The following is a 19,545-nucleotide window of genomic DNA, read 5'->3' as shown; positions in this document are numbered from 1 at the left end:
CAGGCTCCAGGCTCTGAGCTGTCAGCACAGAGCCCAACGTGGGGCTCGAACTCACAAACCGAACCACGAAGTCATGACCTGAGCTGAAGCCGGACACTTAAACTGACTGAGCCACCCAGGAGCCCCATGTCTCCTTTCTATTTACTAGCTGGGAGACTGCTCAATTCATGAACAGTTGAATAAAGTCAATTCGACCTTTTAATGTTCTCGGTTGAGGGCGCCTGGGTGGCTCAGTCATTTAGCATCTGACTTCAGCTCAGGTCATGATCTCATGGTTCATGAGTTCGAGCCCCACATCGGGTGAGGTGAGGTCCCACTTCGGCTGAGCAGAGCTCAAGCTCCACTTCTCTCTCTTTCCTTCTCTTTCTCTCTGCCCCTCTCTCAGTTGCACCCTCTCTCTCTCAAAAATAAAAATAAAATAAAATAAATTTTCTCAGTTGAATTGCTATTAACTAACAGTTAAGTCTCTGAGGGACGCTATGGCTACACTAGAAAACCAGGCTGGTGGTTTGGGTTTTCTGGCTGGTTGATTTTCAGTCCTTTGTGAGGATCACATAAAGCTGACAAATGTTAGAGATTCTCTCCCCAGAGTATTTCCATGCACGGGGAAATATAAACATTAACATGACACGTCAGTGCATGCAGAGACCCCCTGACGTCTTACAGACCCAGGTGTTCTCCTCCTTGCAAGAGACAGAGGCTGGGCAAACACGTTTTGAGCAATCACTTCACCAGCCCACAACGCCACTGCACTTATTTGTGAGCGTAAACCAGAGCGGACAAAGCTGCATCTAATCACATAGCATCCAGGGAACGAGAAGAGCGATGTCGTTTACTAGAAACTTGCTCCTCCAACTGAACCTGAGTGCCTGCAGGGCACCAGATCAAGCTGCAGCCTCAGGTCTGTGCTCCGAGAATGGCAATCAGCCGTCCTTTCTCCAGCCCTCACCCCCAGCACCGGCACTGCCCCCCTACATGAGAATTCCACATTTAGAGTCTTTGGAAGACGCCGCCTCTCTCCATAGAAGAGGAAGGACCTGCTGTCCCAACATCCTTCCAGTTAGACATGGCGTGAGGCTCTGCCAGGCAGGCGACCACATGCCGGACCTGGTGACAAAGAGAAGATGCAGCTGTGCAGAATGTACTTGCACAGGCGGCGTGAGTGGCAGTGTGTCACCCGGTCCCAAAAGCAGCAGCGATGTCAGTCCTAGCCGCAGGGGCCAGTGTCCTGCTTCAACGGAGGCAGCAGTGTGAGCAGTGACGTCTGTGCCCAGCAGCAGAGGCCGCAGTTCCTGTGTGAGACCCACCCTAACGTGCACTTGTGGACTCTGTTCCTGGCTGTGTAGCCAAAGCCTGTTCTACGATCTTCCCCAAAAGAATATTTTATATGCATATAAAATGTATGTGTGTGTGTGTGTGTGTGTGTGTGTGTGTGTGTGTGTGTGCACAGTACCTTTTGGCTAAGTTCGAACAAGCTTAGATCCCATTGTTTGCTCTGAAAAGTCAATCAGGGAAGTAGTTGCCGAGAGCAAGCATTCCGAGGTGTTCGTCACACTGAACCGCGAACCACTCCCTAGTCCTCCCACCCGACCATACCCCAGGATACGATAACACACCTCACAACACCACATCTCATACTGACAACGTTATGTCTTCCCTTTCCTCTCCAAAGATTAAAAAAAAAAAAAAAAAAAAAAACACACACACATTTAAATGTGGCTTTAATGCCCCTCCCCAGGCTGGCTGCTCTGATCGCTGACCTCACTGGCTCCAGATCTGGCTGAGCACCAGGCCTCTCCCCAGACCCACAGACTCAGAGTCCTCCGTGCAAGATCAAGGAATCGCTTATTTTAACGAGCCCTACAAGTGAGGCCAATGCACAGCCGTGTGGGAATCCTCATCTCCATTCTTGCTACTAAAAGTGTGATGTAAAGACCAGCAGCAGCGCCTTGTCCTAAACACAGAAACTTCTATCGTGTTTCCCAGATGCAGAAAACAGTGTGTCATATATCTTGCACACAACACACACACAGAAGGAGCGATCGGTGCAGAGCACCTCCCTAATCTGGAGGCAGTATCTTTACTAATGTAGCCTCAGACCACAGCAGCTCTGTGGCAGCAACAGCACAATCACCCTTCACACTGCCATTAGTGCCCCTGTGCTCCTCTCACAGCACTGCCCTCCCCCTCCCATCCCCACTCTCACACCAACTCCCCTGCACACCAAGGAGATGTCCATTTTCAAAAACCATCCTCGATTCACAGGTGCTATTTCCCAACCAAATATAAATCTAAGGAGACTCTGCTTCATAACTCCATGACTTGGAGCTGGAGCCAGCACCAGGATCACCAGGGCAAAGGGTGGGCAAGCAGAGGATGGAAACAGAACAAGAACTAATTTAAAATAAGAAATTATGGCATGCTTCCTGTCTGCTAGAATCTGCTCCTCTCAGAAGACTTCAGAAAAGATGGGAAGAACAATCAAGCCCGAGAAGGAGGGCAAGACCTGAATGAGCCTACAAATAACCTCTGGATACTACAGATTCCTATGCACAGGGCCACCCAGGGCCTTGTGCAGACGCTGACAGGCCAAACATCTCCTTCTGCTGTCACCGAGGAGACACCCACAGGTGAATTAGACCAGAACTCCCACACAAAAAAGAGAACGGGCCTAATCCTCTACAGAAACAAAGAAACAACGAATAAACACCCAGACGCGGGACTGAGGCCCGACCCAGGCCTGAGCCTCAGCTGACACGGCCATACAATGTCTTGTTGCCCATAGTCCTGGAGGCAGGACAAGGTCTGGGCAATATCCAGATATCCAGGTGATATCCTGAGTGATCACAGTCCCGGAAAGGCAGGTGCTACTGGAGGGACAAAGACAAAAGCGCAAAGAGGTTCCCCAGCTGAGCAGTGACCATGTCACATCCATGTTGTACCAACTGGGCATGAGGCTCCACCACGCTAGGCCCCTCACAGCTTTCTCCTGTCCCCACCCACAGCAGACTCGGCACACCAAACCTGCAGCTTCTGGGAGGTTCTCAGGGTTTCCATTTCTTTCCCCTCTCAAACTTTAGGAATCTTCTTCTTTAACTAACTGATCAACTCCTCATGACCAGAACTGGAAAAACAAATTCACATCCAGAGCCCTACGTTCAACAAGGAAGTAAGAAGTTGTAGCTCAGTGAAACATAAAGTAAAGACAGGGATGGAGGTGGCCCACTCTCCCTCTACTGGATCATGAAAGCAGATGAGGAAAGAGAACCCAGGTCAGTGTAGGGTGGGGTCATGGAGGCGGGGGGCAGTCTCCCCACCTCCTCACATTATGGTAATAGGAACGAGGACACATGCCGAAGCCCTTTGTAGAAAGAGATATCAGGGGCATTGGTCACAAAGTGGGAAAGTGAACAAATCTTGCATCACTCAGTCCCCCACGAGGCAGCTGGCTCACACTGCGGAAGAAAATAATCATGAACAAATTCAGGTTAGTCATATAAGTGTTGACGTTCTCAATAGCCTACCACATGCTCAAGATATCCTACTCAAAGAATCCCCATTTCCCAGGCATAGCCCCTTTTCCCTCTCCCCTCCCTACTTCAGGCCCTTCAGGGTCTCACCTTCAGTAGTGGAGAGAGCCCTGCGCACTGTCACTACCTGCGTTAGAACAAACAGAACTGGTCAGAGCCCCCAGGAGATGAGACTAAAGGAGTAGCTTTGGGGTGGGTGAGCTCCCCACGGGGTCCTGTCTACACTATCCCAGGGTCTCAGGGATCACCCCCTCCATACTTACATGCAGACTGAGCATAACCCCTTTCTCTTCCACCTATGGAAAGAAAATATCACATGAGATGCCACGGAGGAGGCAGAGCCCGAGATCCTAGATGAAACTGATAACCTGGACCACAGGGAAATTTCCAGAACTGTAACTACAGACCTATGGCAGGATCAGGGGGACATGAAGAAAAGAGATGTCAGGGCTAGACCAACAATTCTCCTGGAGTCTGTCCTCAGCAAGGACCTTATTCTCTGATCTGTGGCTGCTGGAAATCAGATCCTATCACCACATTCATCAAGGTGATAAGTTTGCCCTTCACTCTCACAGAGCTTTACTCCAGAGTGAATGTAGCAATGAGCTGCACAGTGGACAAGCACATGTGCATGGATGGCACTTCCCATAAACAAGGCAGGACGAACTTCTACCTGGACTTGAAACACTACAGAAAGACAAGAAAACTCAGAGCACTCCCCTTCCGTACCTTGGCTCTACCTCCTCCATATGACAGCTCCAACCACCACAGCACTGATGACCACAAAGGAAACCAGACCAGCAACAATGCCCACCATGGGAATGCTGCGCTGAGGAGGGGACTCTGGGAAGAGAGGATAAAGTGAGGGCCTTGACTCCGAGGTCTCAGCCTCAACCCTGCTGAATTTTTCCAGAAGGGCTCCTGAGTTCTCCAAGTTTGGCTCCATACCCAGGTCTCCCCCTGTCCTTACCCCATTTCAGCATGAGGGGCTTGGGCAACCCCCCATGCTGCACATGGCACGTGTATCTCTGCTCCTCTCCAGAAGGCACCACCACAGCCACCCACTTCTGGAAGGTCCCATCTCCCCCAGGCCTAGTGTCCACAAACTCCGTGTCCTGGATCAGGTCCTCCCCATCACGCTGCCAGGTTAGGGTGATCTCCGCAGGATAGAAACCCAGGGCCCAGCACTTCAGGGTGACATCATGGTCAGAAGTGGGGTAGTGGGTGATGTGTGTCTTCGGGGGGTCTGAAGAGAAGGGTCAGAAAATTAAGGAATTTTACAACTGTCTCGGGCCACTGAGGCAATTCTCATGTGGCCATCTTGAGAATGGACAAGAGAGCTGGAATTGGGGAAGGGAGCAAAAACCCAGACACCAGCCTAGACACATAATCTCTTCTTGTTTGAAAAGTTCTAGAATTAGGGTGAGACGGCCCACTGTAGAAGGCAGGTTTCTGAGAGCAGAAAAGAAAGGGATTTCTGGTCCGGACCTGGCTGGAGGCCAAATGACTCAGACTAGGTGAAGTCAGATATCCCAAACACATGGGTGTGGGGCAGAGAACAAAGCCTGAGAAAATCCCCCAAGGTTCCCAAAGCCACCGTGAGCCAAAAGGAAACGCTGATCAATTATTTCAGAAATGGTCTCCTCCTCCATCCCTGAAGAGACTCTATCCTTCAACAGTCTCTAGGAGAAAGACAGACCCTTTGGGGGTCTCTCTGGGACCGGATCTGAAAACCCGAGCAGTCTCCCGACACAGGGGAGGGCCATATACTGCTGTGGATCCCAGTTCTTCCTATCCTCTTAGGAGGCCTCAGCTGGAGGGGAAATCGTGGGAAGCCCCGCGGCCCCTGGTACCTGTGCGCAGCAGCGTCTTGTTCCCCCTCTCCAAGTACTTCCGGAGCCACTCTACGCATGTGACCTGCAGGTCGTTCCTTTGATGCTCGGCTGCTCCGGCAGCCTCCCACTTGCGGCGGGTGACCTGCGCCGCCGTGTCCGCCGCGGTCCAAGAGCGCAGGTCCTCGTTCAGAGCGATGTAATCCTCGCCGTCAGAGGCGAACTGCCAGTATCCTCGGAGGAGGCGCCAATCGGGCCCCACTTCGCAGGAAGACAGCCACTGGATGGTGTGAGACCCTGGCCCCGCCCCCGAGGTCAGCTCCGCCCTGGAGCCCCGCCCCCTCCCCCACCCCGAACCCCAGGGCTTAAAGCCAAAACTGAATGGCGGGTAAAAGTGCCCGCGCGCTTTTCCCGCGTTTGGAGACGGGCGGGTCCCGCAGCCTCAGGGTGGTGCTCGGACCCAAAGACTCGGGCAACCCCGGGGATGGGGTCGTGACCCGGACCCGGGTCCGCGTCACTCACCGGCTTCGCTCTGGTTGTAGTAGCCGCGCAGCGTGTTCAGGCTCAGTCGGAAAAGTCTGTGCGGTGTCCTTGGCGCCCCGCGTCTCCTGCTCCCAATACTCCGGCGCCTCCTGCTTCAACCACTGCACGCGTGGCTCCATCCTCGGACTCGAGGCGTCGCTGTCGAACCGCGCGAACTGTGTGTCGTCCACGTAGCCGACTTCCAAGTACCGGGGCTCCCCGAGGCTGGGCCGGGACACCGCGGTGCCGAAATACATCAAGGAATGGGAGCCTACGGGCGCGGAGGGTTTGAGACCCCGCCCGACCCCGCTCCCGGCGCGAGGCCCGGATCCCAGTTGGAAGCGGCCAGGAGGGCAGGGGGTGGGGGGTCCGAGTAGGGGAGAGCAGGGAGGAGTCTGGGGACTCTGGGGACGGGGAGGACTGCCAGGGTGGGTGGGATTCTGGGGCGGGGGCGACAGGCACTTTCCCTAGGGCCCCGCGTTCCCGCCGGACGGTCCCCTCGCTCCTGCCCCACAGATGCCCTTTCTTCCCGACCCCGCACTCACCCGCGCAGGTCTGGGTCACGGCCAGGGCCCCCGACAGCAGCAAGACGAGGGTTCGGGGCATCACGACCCGCATCCTCAGGGTCTGGAGAATAGAAGTCCCAGCGGGTCCGTGGCCAGGACAGGCCAGGGACCGCGGTGACGCTGATTGGCTTCTCTAGACACAGGACAAGCAATGGGAGTGCGAACTGGGGCCGCGTCATGAGTATCCAGGCAAGAAGACCTGGCACAGGTTGAGAGAAGTGAAATGAGCGCGGAGTAGTGGGGAACTGGGCTTTCCCGCCCCAGACCTATCTCAAGCCCGGGACTTTCAAAGCCAGTCTTTCCCAGGGACCCGCGACTTTGCCCGGATTCCTCTCACCTACACAGAGCGCTCTTTGTCACCCTGAGGCCTGGCCCAGGGTCTTTCTGAGGAAACCAGGATAAGACACCAGGTTGGGATCGGCCCCGTTTTGTCCCTTTCCCTTCTGAAATCCCTCGACTTGTGCTGAGCTCCTAGTCCTTACCTCTCCTCCAGACTCCTAAAAGAAAACTCACCCCCAGGAAACTGGATGCCAGAGAGTGAGCTTGCCTGGGAATGGAGGTGGAGGGACATGGATTTTCTCTTTACACCTGAAGTTGTGGTTCAAAGCTCCAGCTAGAGATTCTCATAGAGATCAGTTTCTTTTCTTTTCTTTTTAATGTTTATTTATTTTGAGAGAAAGAGAGAAAGCAGGGAAGGGGCAGAGAGAAGAAGAGAAAGAATCCCAAGAAGGCTCTGTGCTGCCAGGGCAGAGCCCCATTCAGGGCTCGAACCCACAAACCCTGAGATCATGACCTGAGTTGAACCCAAGAATCCAACACTTAACCGTCGGAGCCCCCCAGGTGCCCAAGAATCTAATCTATAAAGTGATTTTGCCCCTTCCTACAGAAATATCTAAACAGCATTGCAATCAAGACTCAAAAAGCTTCTAAGTTGTACTTTCTCAGCTCATCTGTGTGTCCCAGCATTTTTTTTTTTTTTTTTTTTTTTTGGTGGTTGAAGTGAGAAGAAATTCAGTTTACATTTAATGACACAGGTAGATTAAAAGTAAAAGGATGTTTTTATATAGTAATACAGGTTATATGGAAACCAAAATTAAAAGCACAATATTATTTATAGTTATTATAAAGAAAATGAAATACTGTGTATACATTTAACAAAACACATAAAGGATCTGAATGCTTAAAATTACAAAATGCAATTAAAAGAAATCAAATTAAATAGAGACATAATATGTTCATGTACTAGAAGAGTCTACTTAGTAGAGATGTCGATTCCCTCCAAATTGATCTATAGGTTTAATGTAATTTTTGCCCCAGCAAAGTTAGACCAGCTTATTCTAAAATTTATACAGAAAGGCATAGTACCTAATTAGCTAATGCACTCTTGAAAAAGAGGGATAAAGTGAGAAAAGTCACTCTATTTGATGTTGTCTTATAATATAGCTGCAGTAATTAAAACAGATTTAAATTAACTGGCAGATAAATAGACATACAGATCAATGGAACAGAAGAGAAAACCCAGGAATAGCGCCCCCACACACACAAATATGCTCAGCTGACTTTTGAAAAAGGCTCAAAAGCAATTCAATGCAAAAGGATAGTCTTTTCAATAAATGATGCCAGAGCAATTGGACATCCATAGACAAAAACACATAAGCAAACAAAAAAACCTAAATCTCTCACCTTATAATATGAATTTAAAATGTATAATAGAACTTATATATAACATGTAAAATTATAAAATTATTAGAAAAATAGAGGGGCGCCTGGGTGGCTCAGTTAGTTAGACGACCGTCTTCAGCTCAGATCGTGATCTCACAGTTTGTTAGTTTGAGCCCCATGTCGGGATCTGTGCTGACAGCTCAGAGCCTGGAGCCTGCTTCAGATTCTGTGTCTTCCCCTCTCTCTGCCCCTCCCCTGCTCACACTCTGTCTCTCTGTCTCTCAATAATAAATAAATGTTAAAAAAAATTTTTTTAATCAATCAAAAATAAAAAGAATCTTTGAAATATATTTTGACTGTGGTTATAGATAAACAAACACACATATATGATAAAATTCCATAGGATTAAGCAATTCTGGCAGCGGCAGTCCGCGCGGCCAAAGCAACATGGTCTAAGTCAGAGTGGTGGTCATGGTCCTGGAGGTGGCAAGAAGGATGACAAGGAGAAGAAAAAGAAATACGAACCTCCTGTACCAACTAGAGTGGGGGAAAAGAAGAAGTATACAAAGGGACCAGATGCTGCCAGCAAGCTGCCACTGGTGACATGTCACACTCAGTGCTGGCTAAAATTACTGAAGTTAGGATTAAAGACTATCTTCTCATGGAGGAAGAATTCATTAGAAATCAGGAACAAATGAAGCCTTTAGGAAGAAAAGCAAGAGGAGGAAAGATCAAAGGTGGATGATCTGAGGGGGACCCCAGTGTCAGTAGGAAGCTTGGAAGAGATCACTGATGACAATCATGCCATCGTGTCCACATCTGTGGGCTCAGAACACTACGTCAGCACTCTCTCCTTTGTAGACAAGGATCTGCTGGGAGCAGGCTGCTTGGTCCTGCTCAACCACAAGGTGATGCCGTCATATGGGTGCTCACAGATGACACAGATCTCTTGGTCACAGTGATGAAGGTAGGAAAGTCACCCCCAGGAAACCTATGCTGATGTTGGGGGGTTGGACAACCAAATCCAGGAAATTAAAGAATCTGTGAAGCTTCCTCTCACTCATCCTGAATATTATGAAGAGATGGATATAAAGCCCCCAAGGGTGTCATTCTGTACGTCCCACCTGACACAGGTAAAACCTTATTAGCCAAAGCAGTAGCAAACCTAACCTCAGCCACTTTCTTAAGTGGTTGGCTCTAGGGGTGCCTGGGTGTTTCAGTCAGTTTAAGTGTCTGATTTTGGCTCAGGTCATGATCTCACGGTTCATGAGTTAGAGCCCCACACTGGGCTCTGTGCTCACAGCCTGGAGCCTGCTTTGATTCTGTGTCTCCCCCTCTTTCTGCCCCTCCCCCACTCGCACTCTGTTTCTCTCTCAAAAATAAATAAATATTAAAAAATTTGTTTGTAATAATTTTTTTTAAAAAAGAGTGCTTTGGGGGCGCCTGGGTGGCTCAGTCTGTTGGGCGTCCAACTTCAGCTCAGGTCACGATCTCGAGCCCCGCGTCGGGCTCTGGGCTGATGGCTCAGAGCCTGGAGCCTGCTTCCGATTCTGTGTCTCCCTCTCTCTCTGACCCTCCCCTGTTCATGCTCTGTCTCTCTCTGTCACAAACATAAATAAACCTTAAAAAAAATTTTTTTTAAAGAGTGGTTGGCTCTGAACTTATTCAGAAGTACCTAGGTGATGGGCCCAAACTCCTTCAGGAATTGTTTCAAGTTGCAGAAGAACATGCACCATCCGTCGTATTTATTAATGAAATTGATGCCATTGGAACAAAAAGATAGACTCAAATTCCGGTGGTGAGAGAGAAATTCAACGAATAATGTTGAAACTGTTGAACCAGTTAGATGGATTTGTTTCAAGGGGTGATGTGAAAGTTATCATGGCCACAAACTGAATAGAAACTTTGGACCCAGCACTTATCAGACCAGGCCACATTGACAGGAAAATTGAATTCCCCTGCCAGATGAAAAGACTAAGAAGCCCATCTTTCAGATCCATACAAGCAGGATGACCCTGACCAATGATGTAACCCTGAACAACTTGATCATGGCTAAAGATGACCTCTCTGGGACCAACATCAAGGCAATCCATACAGAAGCTGGGCTGTAGGATGAAAGTAACAAATGAAGACTTCAAAAAATCTAAAGAAAACGTTCTTTATAAAAAACAAGAAGGCACCCCTGCGGGGGCTCTACGTGTAGCAACCACATTTGCCTTCCAGGAAATGGTTGGGAATGTGCTGACTCCTCGGAGGGATGGGGAAGTTGCCCAGAGGAACCCATGTTCTAGTTGATCTTTCTTAGCAAAACCTCCCATATACCTTTTTAAGCGTGATGTGTAGGAACGTGATGTGTGGTGTGTTGGCCACATGCAGTGCTCTACTCCCCAAAAAGCGAGCTCCTTCTCAGACAAAAAAAAAAAAAAAAGGAAAAGGAAAAGAAAAGCAAAGAAAAAGAATTAAATGCAGTTAAAACCTTGAATTGCGAGTAACTCATTCTGTGAGTGTTCCGCAAGACAAGCAAACTTTCTAATAAATTTTAACTCGATAAATGAGCAATGTCTTGCAATACGAGCAGTATGTGACACTGAACATCGCATGGTCACAACTGAGCCAATGGTTCTCTGTCTCTCTCTTCATTGGATTGTGGGTGATCATCTCCCATGGCAGATGCTCGGTCTCAGGCCACGGTGTTTGGCAGAAATCAGTGATTTTTCAGAACGTTGGAAGGTGCCCACAACTGGCACTAGTGTATTTTTTGTCACTTCAAAGCACCTAGTCCTTTGCTTTTCCAGATAAGAGTAAACTTAGGAATGCTTTGCTTCATTCTAGGTCAGGCTGCCTGCAGATATAGACCCTTTCCCCTGCTGCCTCACTGCCAGTTACATTATATACGGTATATGCCAAGGGTTTATTAATATTGTACTGTAGTCAACATCCATGTGAGTGTATACAATGACCCCCTTGCAGAAAAGGATTCCTTTGAGCCAGTAGATAGCAGTAATTCCCTTAGTGATAGTGAAAGTCATCTGATACAATCACCTTCCTCTCTCTTGTCTCCCTCACACCAGCCACGAAGGTTTTCAAAGGTAAGTGCAGGTTAATTTGTTTATTTTTCTTTATATTTTGTATTTTCTTTATTATTTTATATTGTGTTACAGAATTGTAATCATTTTTATATGACTATTTTGGGGATGTGGAATGAATCATCTGAGTTTCCATGATCTCTTGCGGGGAAATTTGCTTTGATATACAAGTGCTTTGGATTATAAGCATGTTTCTGGAACGAATTATGCTCACAAACCAAGGTTTTGCTGTACATACACAGATGAATGCAAGTAAAACTGGGGAAATCTGAGTAAGAACAGTGGATTGTATCAATGTTAACATCCTGGTTTTAATATTGACTACAGTTTTGTGAGGTGTTACCATTGAGGAAAACTGAGTAAAAGTTGCTCAGGACCTATATTATGTCTCATAATTGCACGTGAATCTTCAGTTATCTCAAAGTAAAAAAAAAAAATTAACTTTAAGAAGCACTTGCAAAAAAACAAAAACAACACAACTCTCATGGCTCCCAATTAAAGCCCAAATTCTTTAGTTTCATATTCCCATCTCCTTACAAAGAGACCTCAAATCCCCTTTCAAATCTCACCTTCCACAAGCCTTCTGCACACACTGCCTTAATAAATTGGATATTCGTGGGACACCTGGGTGGCTCAGTGGGTTCACTGTCCAACTCTTGATTTCAGCTCAGGTCATGGTCTCACAGTTCCTGAGTTCAAGCCCCACATCAGACTGCACTGACAGTGCAGAGCCTGCTTCTGACCCTCTGTCTCCCTCTCTCTACCCCTTCCCTGCTCACTCTCTCTCTTTCAAAAGTAAATAAACATTAAAACTATTTTTAGGGGCGCCTGGTGGCTCAGTCGGTTAAGCGTCTGACTTCAGCTCAGGTCATGATCTCACGGTCTGTGAGTTCGAGCCCTGCGTCAGGCTCTGTGCTGACAACTCAGAGCCTGGAGCCTGCTTCAGATTCTGTGTCTCCCTCTCTCTCTGCCCCTCCCCCGTTCATGCTCTGTCTCTCTCTGTCTCAAAAATAAATAAACATTAAAAAAAACCCTATTTTTAAAAAAATAAAAAACTAAGGTTCAAAAACTGAGAATTAGGGAATAGAAGAAAATGTTTCTACTTTTCATTTTCCTGCTGTTACCATTAAGGAACTGGAAAGAGGGGTTGCCTGGAGGAAACGGAAACCTCAGAGACGGCCCAAGCACCCCTGAGTTCCCCTGTCCTCCAAATAGAAGACTTTTGGACAATAACTAAGAGTATTGTATAACAATATTGAGTGAAAAAATTAATTTTTTAAGAGATGACTGCTGAAGTACTTAAGGGATAAGGGTCTTGAGATTGGTAAGTAATTTTCAAATATTTCTGCAGAATTACAGAAATAGAATTTATTGCCAAAAAAGAAAATAAAATAAATTTTAAAACCTAAAAAAATAAATACAATTTATTACACATATGAGGAAAATATTAAATTGACTAAGTCTAGGGTGCTAGGGACTATTCTTTCAAACTTTAGGTACATTTGGAAATTTCACAATAATCTGGAGAAAGTTGTTCAAATCGTTCATAAAGACCTGGGACATGTTCACAACATAATGTGGAATGAAAATTAGGCATCGAAGTGTGTGTGTGTGTGTGTGTGTGTGTGTGTGTGTGTGTGTGTGTTACCAATCCAAGTTCAGCTGCTGGTAGCCTGAAAGATCCTTACTTAAGAGATGAGTTCTGATTGGAAAGGAATTTGAGCTTTATCCAGGAGGCCAGTAACCCAGGGAGAAGGAAGACTCTTGACCAAAAGCCAACTCTAAGGTTTCTGCCTGGCCCGGGGGTTTTGAAAGGGGTTCAGGGTACTTAATCAGCAAAGGGAATGCAGTGGCCCGCAACATTTCTTAACCACGTGCAGACTGGATGGGGCCAGTTCCAAATAGTCTCTGTGCAAGGGGTTTGTGTGAGAGTCTGGTTCTTGTTGCATGATGTGCAGGAGGACTCTGTTCTTTCTGCAAGAGAGGGCCAGGTCTACAGATAACAAAGGGAGGTCATGAAATCATTTGTGTGACCTAAAAAAAAAAAAGAACAAACATTTTGCTAAAAGAATTGCTAGACTAATCAGAAAGCTGAAGCAGCTTCTAACAGACTTGCTGGCCTCTGCAGCCTGGGAAAGCTCTGGTCCCTCATTCCTCAAGGCCAACTGTCTGCAAAGCTCCAAGAAAATCAGTTAAATTAGTTCTGTTACAGATCAAGGGCCGTAGGTCAGCAAGTAAGGTGTGTGTTAAACTTGAAGTAAGCCCTTAAGACCGGCTAGAGTGACAATACGTGTTCTGTGTGCAGGTGTCAGTGTGAGTGACGGTGTCTGTGTATTGGTGTGTAGCAGTGTGCATGTCTGTGAGTCAGTCTGAACATGCATTCACTAATTCATTCACTCAATAAACGTTTTAAATTCAACAATCAGGCACTTGCAACACAATGGAGATACAGCTGTGAACAATCAAAATCTCTACTCTTGTCCTCTTGTAAAGCTTATATTCTCGAGGAAGGGCAGACAATAAACAATGAAATATACTTTAAAATGTGTATCAGTGAACAGGGTGTGAACAAAGGCAAAGAGGGCAGGGGTCAGAGGGAGGCGGGAGGGACAACATGGGGAGGCTAGTGCAGGGAGGGCCTCTCAAAGAGGACATTGGAAAAGAATGTCAGGGAAGGAAGTGCTGTCTGAGAGAGATGTTTTCAGGCCAGGAAGGGCAGTGAAGGCTCTGAGGTGTGAACACCCTGGGCGTGCGGGAGGAACCAGGCAGTGGAGGGCCTGAATATGGGCCCATCACACAGACACAGCCGAGCAAACTGTACATTCACTGGCAAGGGTCATGCAGATGAAAGGGATTTTTAATGTAAAATATTTTGAAGAGATCATTCAAATTCATTCCAAAGGGCTTGCCGGAGGAAAATTTCCTCCCTTCCAAGAACCCAGGGGCCCCGGTCCCCTGCCAAAGATGCACAGGTCGACCAACTTCTCATGTATCCTTCCTGAGAAAAAGTTATACAAATGTTATTGTGGGCATCAAGAAAGAGTACTGAAAAGAAGTAGGAAAAGGAAATGTTTCTTTTCAGTTTTCCTGGGTGTTGTCATCAAGGAGCTGCAAAGATGAGTCGTAGCGGGGAGGTGGAAACCTCAGAGACGGCACAAACCTCAGAGATGGCACAAGGCTCCTTGAGCTCTCCTCTCCTTCAATCCCTGCTCCATTCCTGACCTTGACAACTGGGGCGTCCAGTGCTGCTCAGAAGCTGATTCACGCCCCTGTTGAAGATGCCCAGCCTTCAGGTCAGCCTTTTCTGAGCAACTTACAGCCCAGACCCTCCCAGGCTGCTCAGTGCAGCAGCAGCGCCCCCGTGTGGTCACAGAGATGAGGACCCAGCTCCCTTTCTCTTACTCAGCCAGGACCTCCCAGGGTCGCCCTCTGCTCTACCAACCAAAATAGGGCTTTGAACACAAGAGTTGTCCCTGTCCGTGTCAGGCTTGGGTGCAAAATGTTTCCCAAAACCCAAAATAACCTAGATGTTTCCACTGAGTGCCCATTGGTTCTGCACGGCACGGCAGAAGGTCTCCAGGCGATAGCAGCTGGTTCCCAGGTCTGGGATGTACCCCACAAAGAAACTGGGTGCCCTGCTCCAAAGATAGGACTTAAGATTCCTAAGGCCCTGTCACTTCTGCCGCTGCCTCTGGGGCTGGACTCAGTTCAGTAAGTCTCAGAACGCGTCATGAAAGATGAGAGGCAGAAGTCTGCAGTGCACTGGGTCTAGAAAAGGGAGGATGCTCCTGGGGAAATGAGGCTAGGGTGTAAATAAGGACATCAGAGGGGAAGATGTTACAAGGAGGGAAGAAGGAGTCAAGGGAACGAGTGGCACGGGAAGGGCTGGCCTAAGGAACACCTGTTTGTGTTTACAGAGGGCTCTCTGGGTACTGGACCATAGAGAGTGAAGGGCAGATGTGGTGCCAGCCCTGTAGGGACCAACCCTGATCCCAAACTCCCACTCCCTGTGTTAATATTTCATGACCAGGGCTGAGCCCAGACCAGAGCAGCCAGTTGTCACGGCCTTCAGTTGTCCCTTCCTCCTCTATGACGAGCAGGGGCCTGCACACCAAGCTGAGAGGCCCCTGAGGACCGTGTGTTGAACATGCAGTGTGGGCTGGACACCAATATAGGCTGCAAGTACATGAGCAATAGGACCCAGGGTACTGACCACCCATTTCCCAGTAACGGTCCCTACACCTTCCATAACTCACCGCCGAGGAGTCTGGGGTCCCGCACTTTTCCTCCCTGGTGACCCAAGTCCCCAGACCCTCAGACTGGACCCCTCAGGCCCTGCTCTCTGCTACCCCGCAGACCCTGAACTGAGAAGCTCATGCTGCTTCCCCAGTCCTAAATCTCATTTCTACCCTGACCAGTGACCCAAAACCTTGGCGGTGCTATAGACTGTGCCCCACCCCCCAATTCATATGTTGAAATCTACTCCCCAGTGTGATAATATTGGAAGGTGGGGCCTTTGGGAGGTGATTAAATCATGAGAGTAGAGCCCCACGAATGGGATTAGGGTCCTTATAAAAGAGACTTCAGAGAGTGTGTTGTTTAAGGCACCCAATGTGTGGTATTTTGTGACAAACGCTCAAGCAGACCAAGACAAGCTCCAAAACCAGCCCCCACTCAGCTCTCTCTTTCAGTCCCAGACACACTGTAAGGAATCTGGTCACAAGATTTATTCATTTCTTCGCAAATATTCATTGAGTGCCTCTGTGCCAGGCATGATTCTAGGCCTGGTAGTCATTTAATCAAAACAGACAAACACCTGCTCTCCTGACATGGTCTGACAGGAAAAACAGACGATGAATAAAAACATAATAAGAGTATTACTGTGGTATTATATACTATGTGTTCCTGTTACGTATTGCTAGGTAGCAGTCCCAAATAATCCCTTTTCAGTAGCTCTCATTCTCTGCATTCACTGGGCTCAGCAGGAAGCTCTTCGGCTCCCTGTGACATGGTCTGGGGCTGTAGTCATCTGGAGGCCCAGCCGATCCAGAACATTCAAGAGCATTCTCTTATGAGGCTGCAGGCAGTACTGTCATCAGCTGGCAGCTTTCTGGGGCTACTGGCAGGGTGATCTAGGCTCTCCTCCACCTGTTCTCCACATGGCTTGGCTGCTCCCAGCTCAGCACCTGGGTTCCAGGAGGGAGTGTTTCAAGCAGCCAAGTCAGAAATCACAAGCCATTTTATGTCAGAAACTCAGAAGTCAAGCCGTATTACCGTCTCATGTTCTAGTCATCAAAACCAGTCATTGGGGCGCCTGGGTGGCTCCGTCAGTTAAGCAGCCGACTTCGGCTCAGGTCATGATCTTACGGTCCGTGAGTTCGAGCCCCACGTCGGGCTCTGTGCTGACAGCTCAGAGCCTGGAGCCTGTTTCAGATTCTGTGTCTCCCTCTCTCTGACCCTCCCCCATTCATGCTCTGTCTCCGTCTCAAAAATAAATAAACGCTAAAAAAAAAAAAAAATTAAAAAAAAAAAACAGTCATTGATGGGGCACCTGGGTGATTCAGTCATTTAAGCAGCCGACTTTTTTTTTTCAATATATAAAATTTATTGTCAAATTGGTTTCCATACAACACCCAGTGCTCATCCCAAAAGGTGCCCTCCTCAATACCCATCACCCACCCTCCCCTCCCTCCCACCCCCCATCAACCCTCAGTTTGTTCTCAGTTTTTAAGAGTCTCTTATGCTTTGGCTCTCTTCCACTCTAACCTCTTTTTTTTTTTTTCTTCCCCACCCCCATGGGTTTCTGTTAAGTTTCTCAGGATCCACATAAGAGTGAAACCATATGGTATCTGTCTTTCTCTGTATGGCTTATTTCACTTAGCATCACACTCTCCAGTTCCATCCACGTTGCTGCAAAAGGCCATATTTCATTCTTTCTCATTGCCACGTAGTATTCCATTGTGTATATAAACCACAATTTCTTTATCCATTCATCAGTTGATGGACATTTAGGCTCTTTCCATAATTTGGCTATTGTTGAGAGTGCAAGCAGCCGACTCTTAATTTCGACTCAGGTCATGATCCCAGGGTCACAAGATTGAGCCCTGCATTGGGCTCTGCGCTAAGCGTGGACCCTGCTTAAGAATCTCTTTCTCCCTGTCTCCCTGCCCCTTCCCTGCTCATGTTCTCTCTCTCTCTCTCTCTCTCTCTCTCTCTCTCTCTCAGAAACAAAAGTCATTGATTCAAGAAGAGGGAAATCAGGCCCCACTTCTAGATAGATGGTAAAATAATTATAGATGGCCATCTTTGAAAAAGAAACCTTCAAAGTATGTTAGTGATTAGACACTTAGAGAAAAAAATAACTCAAAGTTGACGATCAATGCAAGGTGATGGGCGCCTGGGTGGCTCAGTCAGTTAGGCGTCTGACTTCAGCTCAGGTCATGATCTTGTGATTCGTGAGTTCAAGCCCCACATCGGGCTCGGTGCTGACAGTTCAGAGCCTGGAGCCTGCTTCAGATTTTGTGTCTCCCTCACCCTCTGTCCTTCCTCTGCTCGCTCGCTCTCTCTCTCTCTCTCAAAAATAAACATGAAAAAAATTTTTTTAATTTATTAAAAAAAGACATGTATGGAGAACTGGCCATCATACACTAGGGACTACAGGCTGCACTGAACAAACTCCAATGTGGTACTGAAATGGGAGCTACTTCGTTGCTTGTGTGAGCTTCAGCTCTTGGAACTTCTTTGTCCTCTTGAGAAAAGTGACATGAGCACCCAGTACCCAGATCTTGGTCTCTAAATATCATTCTCCAATAAAAGGAACCAGGGTTCCCGAGAAAAAAAAAAAAAAAGCTGACTCTATGGCCAAGACAGAAACACTACAGGATGAGCCTAGGATGTCTTGTGATGCCAGGGAGGAAGTGCACCTCCCCCAAAAAAGGACATGTCAAAGGGACACAGGGGCCAATGTGAAAGAACTCCCTGTGAACAGGGCTGGAACAACAGGAGCAGCAAAATAACCATAGATTGGAACCCAAAATATTTTTTAAAATATTGAGCCCATAGAGATATATATAAATGATTGATACATTTAAAAATGGGGAGAAAGGGGTGCCTGGGTGTTTCAGTCAGTTAAGCATCCGACTTCGGCTCAGGTCATGATCTCACCACTCGTGAGGTTGAGCCCCATGTCGGGCTCTGTGCTGACAGCTTGGAGCCTGGAGCCTGCTTCTGATTCTGTGTCTTCTCTCTCTCTGTCCCTCCCCCACTCATGCTCTCTCACTCTCAAAAATAAACATTAAAATTTTTTTTTAATTAAAAAAAAATAAAAATGGGGAGAAAAAAGACAAATCTTCCTTACAGAATAATTCCAAGTAACATATGAGAATTCCCTTCCCAGGAGGTGGAGCTTGATTGACCTCCCCTTGAATGTGGGCTGGACTTCGTGACTCACTTCCAAAGAATAAAATATAGAAAGAAAAAAAAAATTACTACTAAATGCAAAGTTACTACTTTATAGTAGAGAAGTGTGGCAAAAATAACTTTAACCAAGTATTTCTAGTAAAACCTTGAAGATCACCTATGACAGGAACAAAATTGCCGAGCATGCTCAGTGGACTTCAATATTTCTAAGTACCCCACCTCCACAAGAGTTTCATCTGAAGGACACAGTAATTCATGTCAGTCACCTCAGTCTGCCAATCCGCTGGGTAAGCATGCAGTATCAGCACACTGGCCTCAGGGAGCTCTGCAGCCCTTTGACCTTGTGGATGATGCTTCCCATAATCCTCTGATTGTGCCTGGCTGAAGACAGGCTCCTCCTACAAAAGCCAGGCCCAACTCTCATTTGATTAAGTGTCTATTAGCCATAAAGCCTTTTCCCATAAAGGAGCAGGGCGGGGGGGGGGGAAGAGGGGGAGAGGGGGAAGACTCTATTAAGACACTATGAGACACCCAAGAATAACAAAAATAAATCTACACCGTAACATAAATTTAGGTAATCTAGCTTACATATATTTCCATGATTTCCATGATTTATTTCCATGATTATGAGATCCAAAACTCATTCAATAGATTTGAGCTGACTCAAGTAGCAGACTTTCTTTTATACCAATTCTCACAGATGAACAAAACCCAAATCCATAGACTCTATTTTAACTCGGGGTTTAGGACCACCCACTGCAAAGTATTGGAGGTTAGTCCATTTTAGAGTTCATAACCTAAAATAGAACCTCAGATGCCTAGTTTTCAGAAAGGATATTTTGCTATTAGTGCATCATTTAGATTGTCTTACAGAATTTATTTGTTGTATTTTCTTAATGGCTACAAATCTTGCTTTTAATTTATAAAT

The 19,545-nt window shown here is 47.3% G+C and overlaps 1 protein-coding gene and 1 pseudogene across 1 annotated transcript; one reads left to right on the top strand and one right to left on the bottom strand.

Moving 5' to 3' along the window:
- Positions 1-1,704: 1,704 nt before the first annotated feature.
- LOC121022363 (patr class I histocompatibility antigen, A-2 alpha chain-like) lies at positions 1,705-6,607 on the bottom strand. Its single transcript, XM_040463405.1, is given in 9 exon segments — positions 1,705-3,455; positions 3,621-3,657; positions 3,794-3,826; positions 4,260-4,373; positions 4,501-4,776; positions 5,384-5,659; positions 5,885-5,936; positions 5,938-6,155; positions 6,430-6,607. Coding segments are annotated over 8 exon segments (1,077 nt in total). The 5' UTR covers positions 6,503-6,607; the 3' UTR covers positions 1,705-3,455; positions 3,621-3,622.
- A 1,791-nt stretch (positions 6,608-8,398) lies between these two features.
- Positions 8,399-10,526, top strand: LOC121022354 (26S proteasome regulatory subunit 4-like; annotated as a pseudogene).
- The last annotated feature ends 9,019 nt before the right edge of the window (positions 10,527-19,545 follow it).

The sequence above is a fragment of the Herpailurus yagouaroundi genome, unplaced genomic scaffold, assembly GCF_014898765.1.
Source record: "Herpailurus yagouaroundi ecotype Mexico unplaced genomic scaffold, PumYag 393, whole genome shotgun sequence".
NCBI classification, from domain to species: Eukaryota; Metazoa; Chordata; class Mammalia; order Carnivora; family Felidae; genus Herpailurus; species Herpailurus yagouaroundi.
This window is presented reverse-complemented; position numbering and strand designations above follow the sequence as displayed.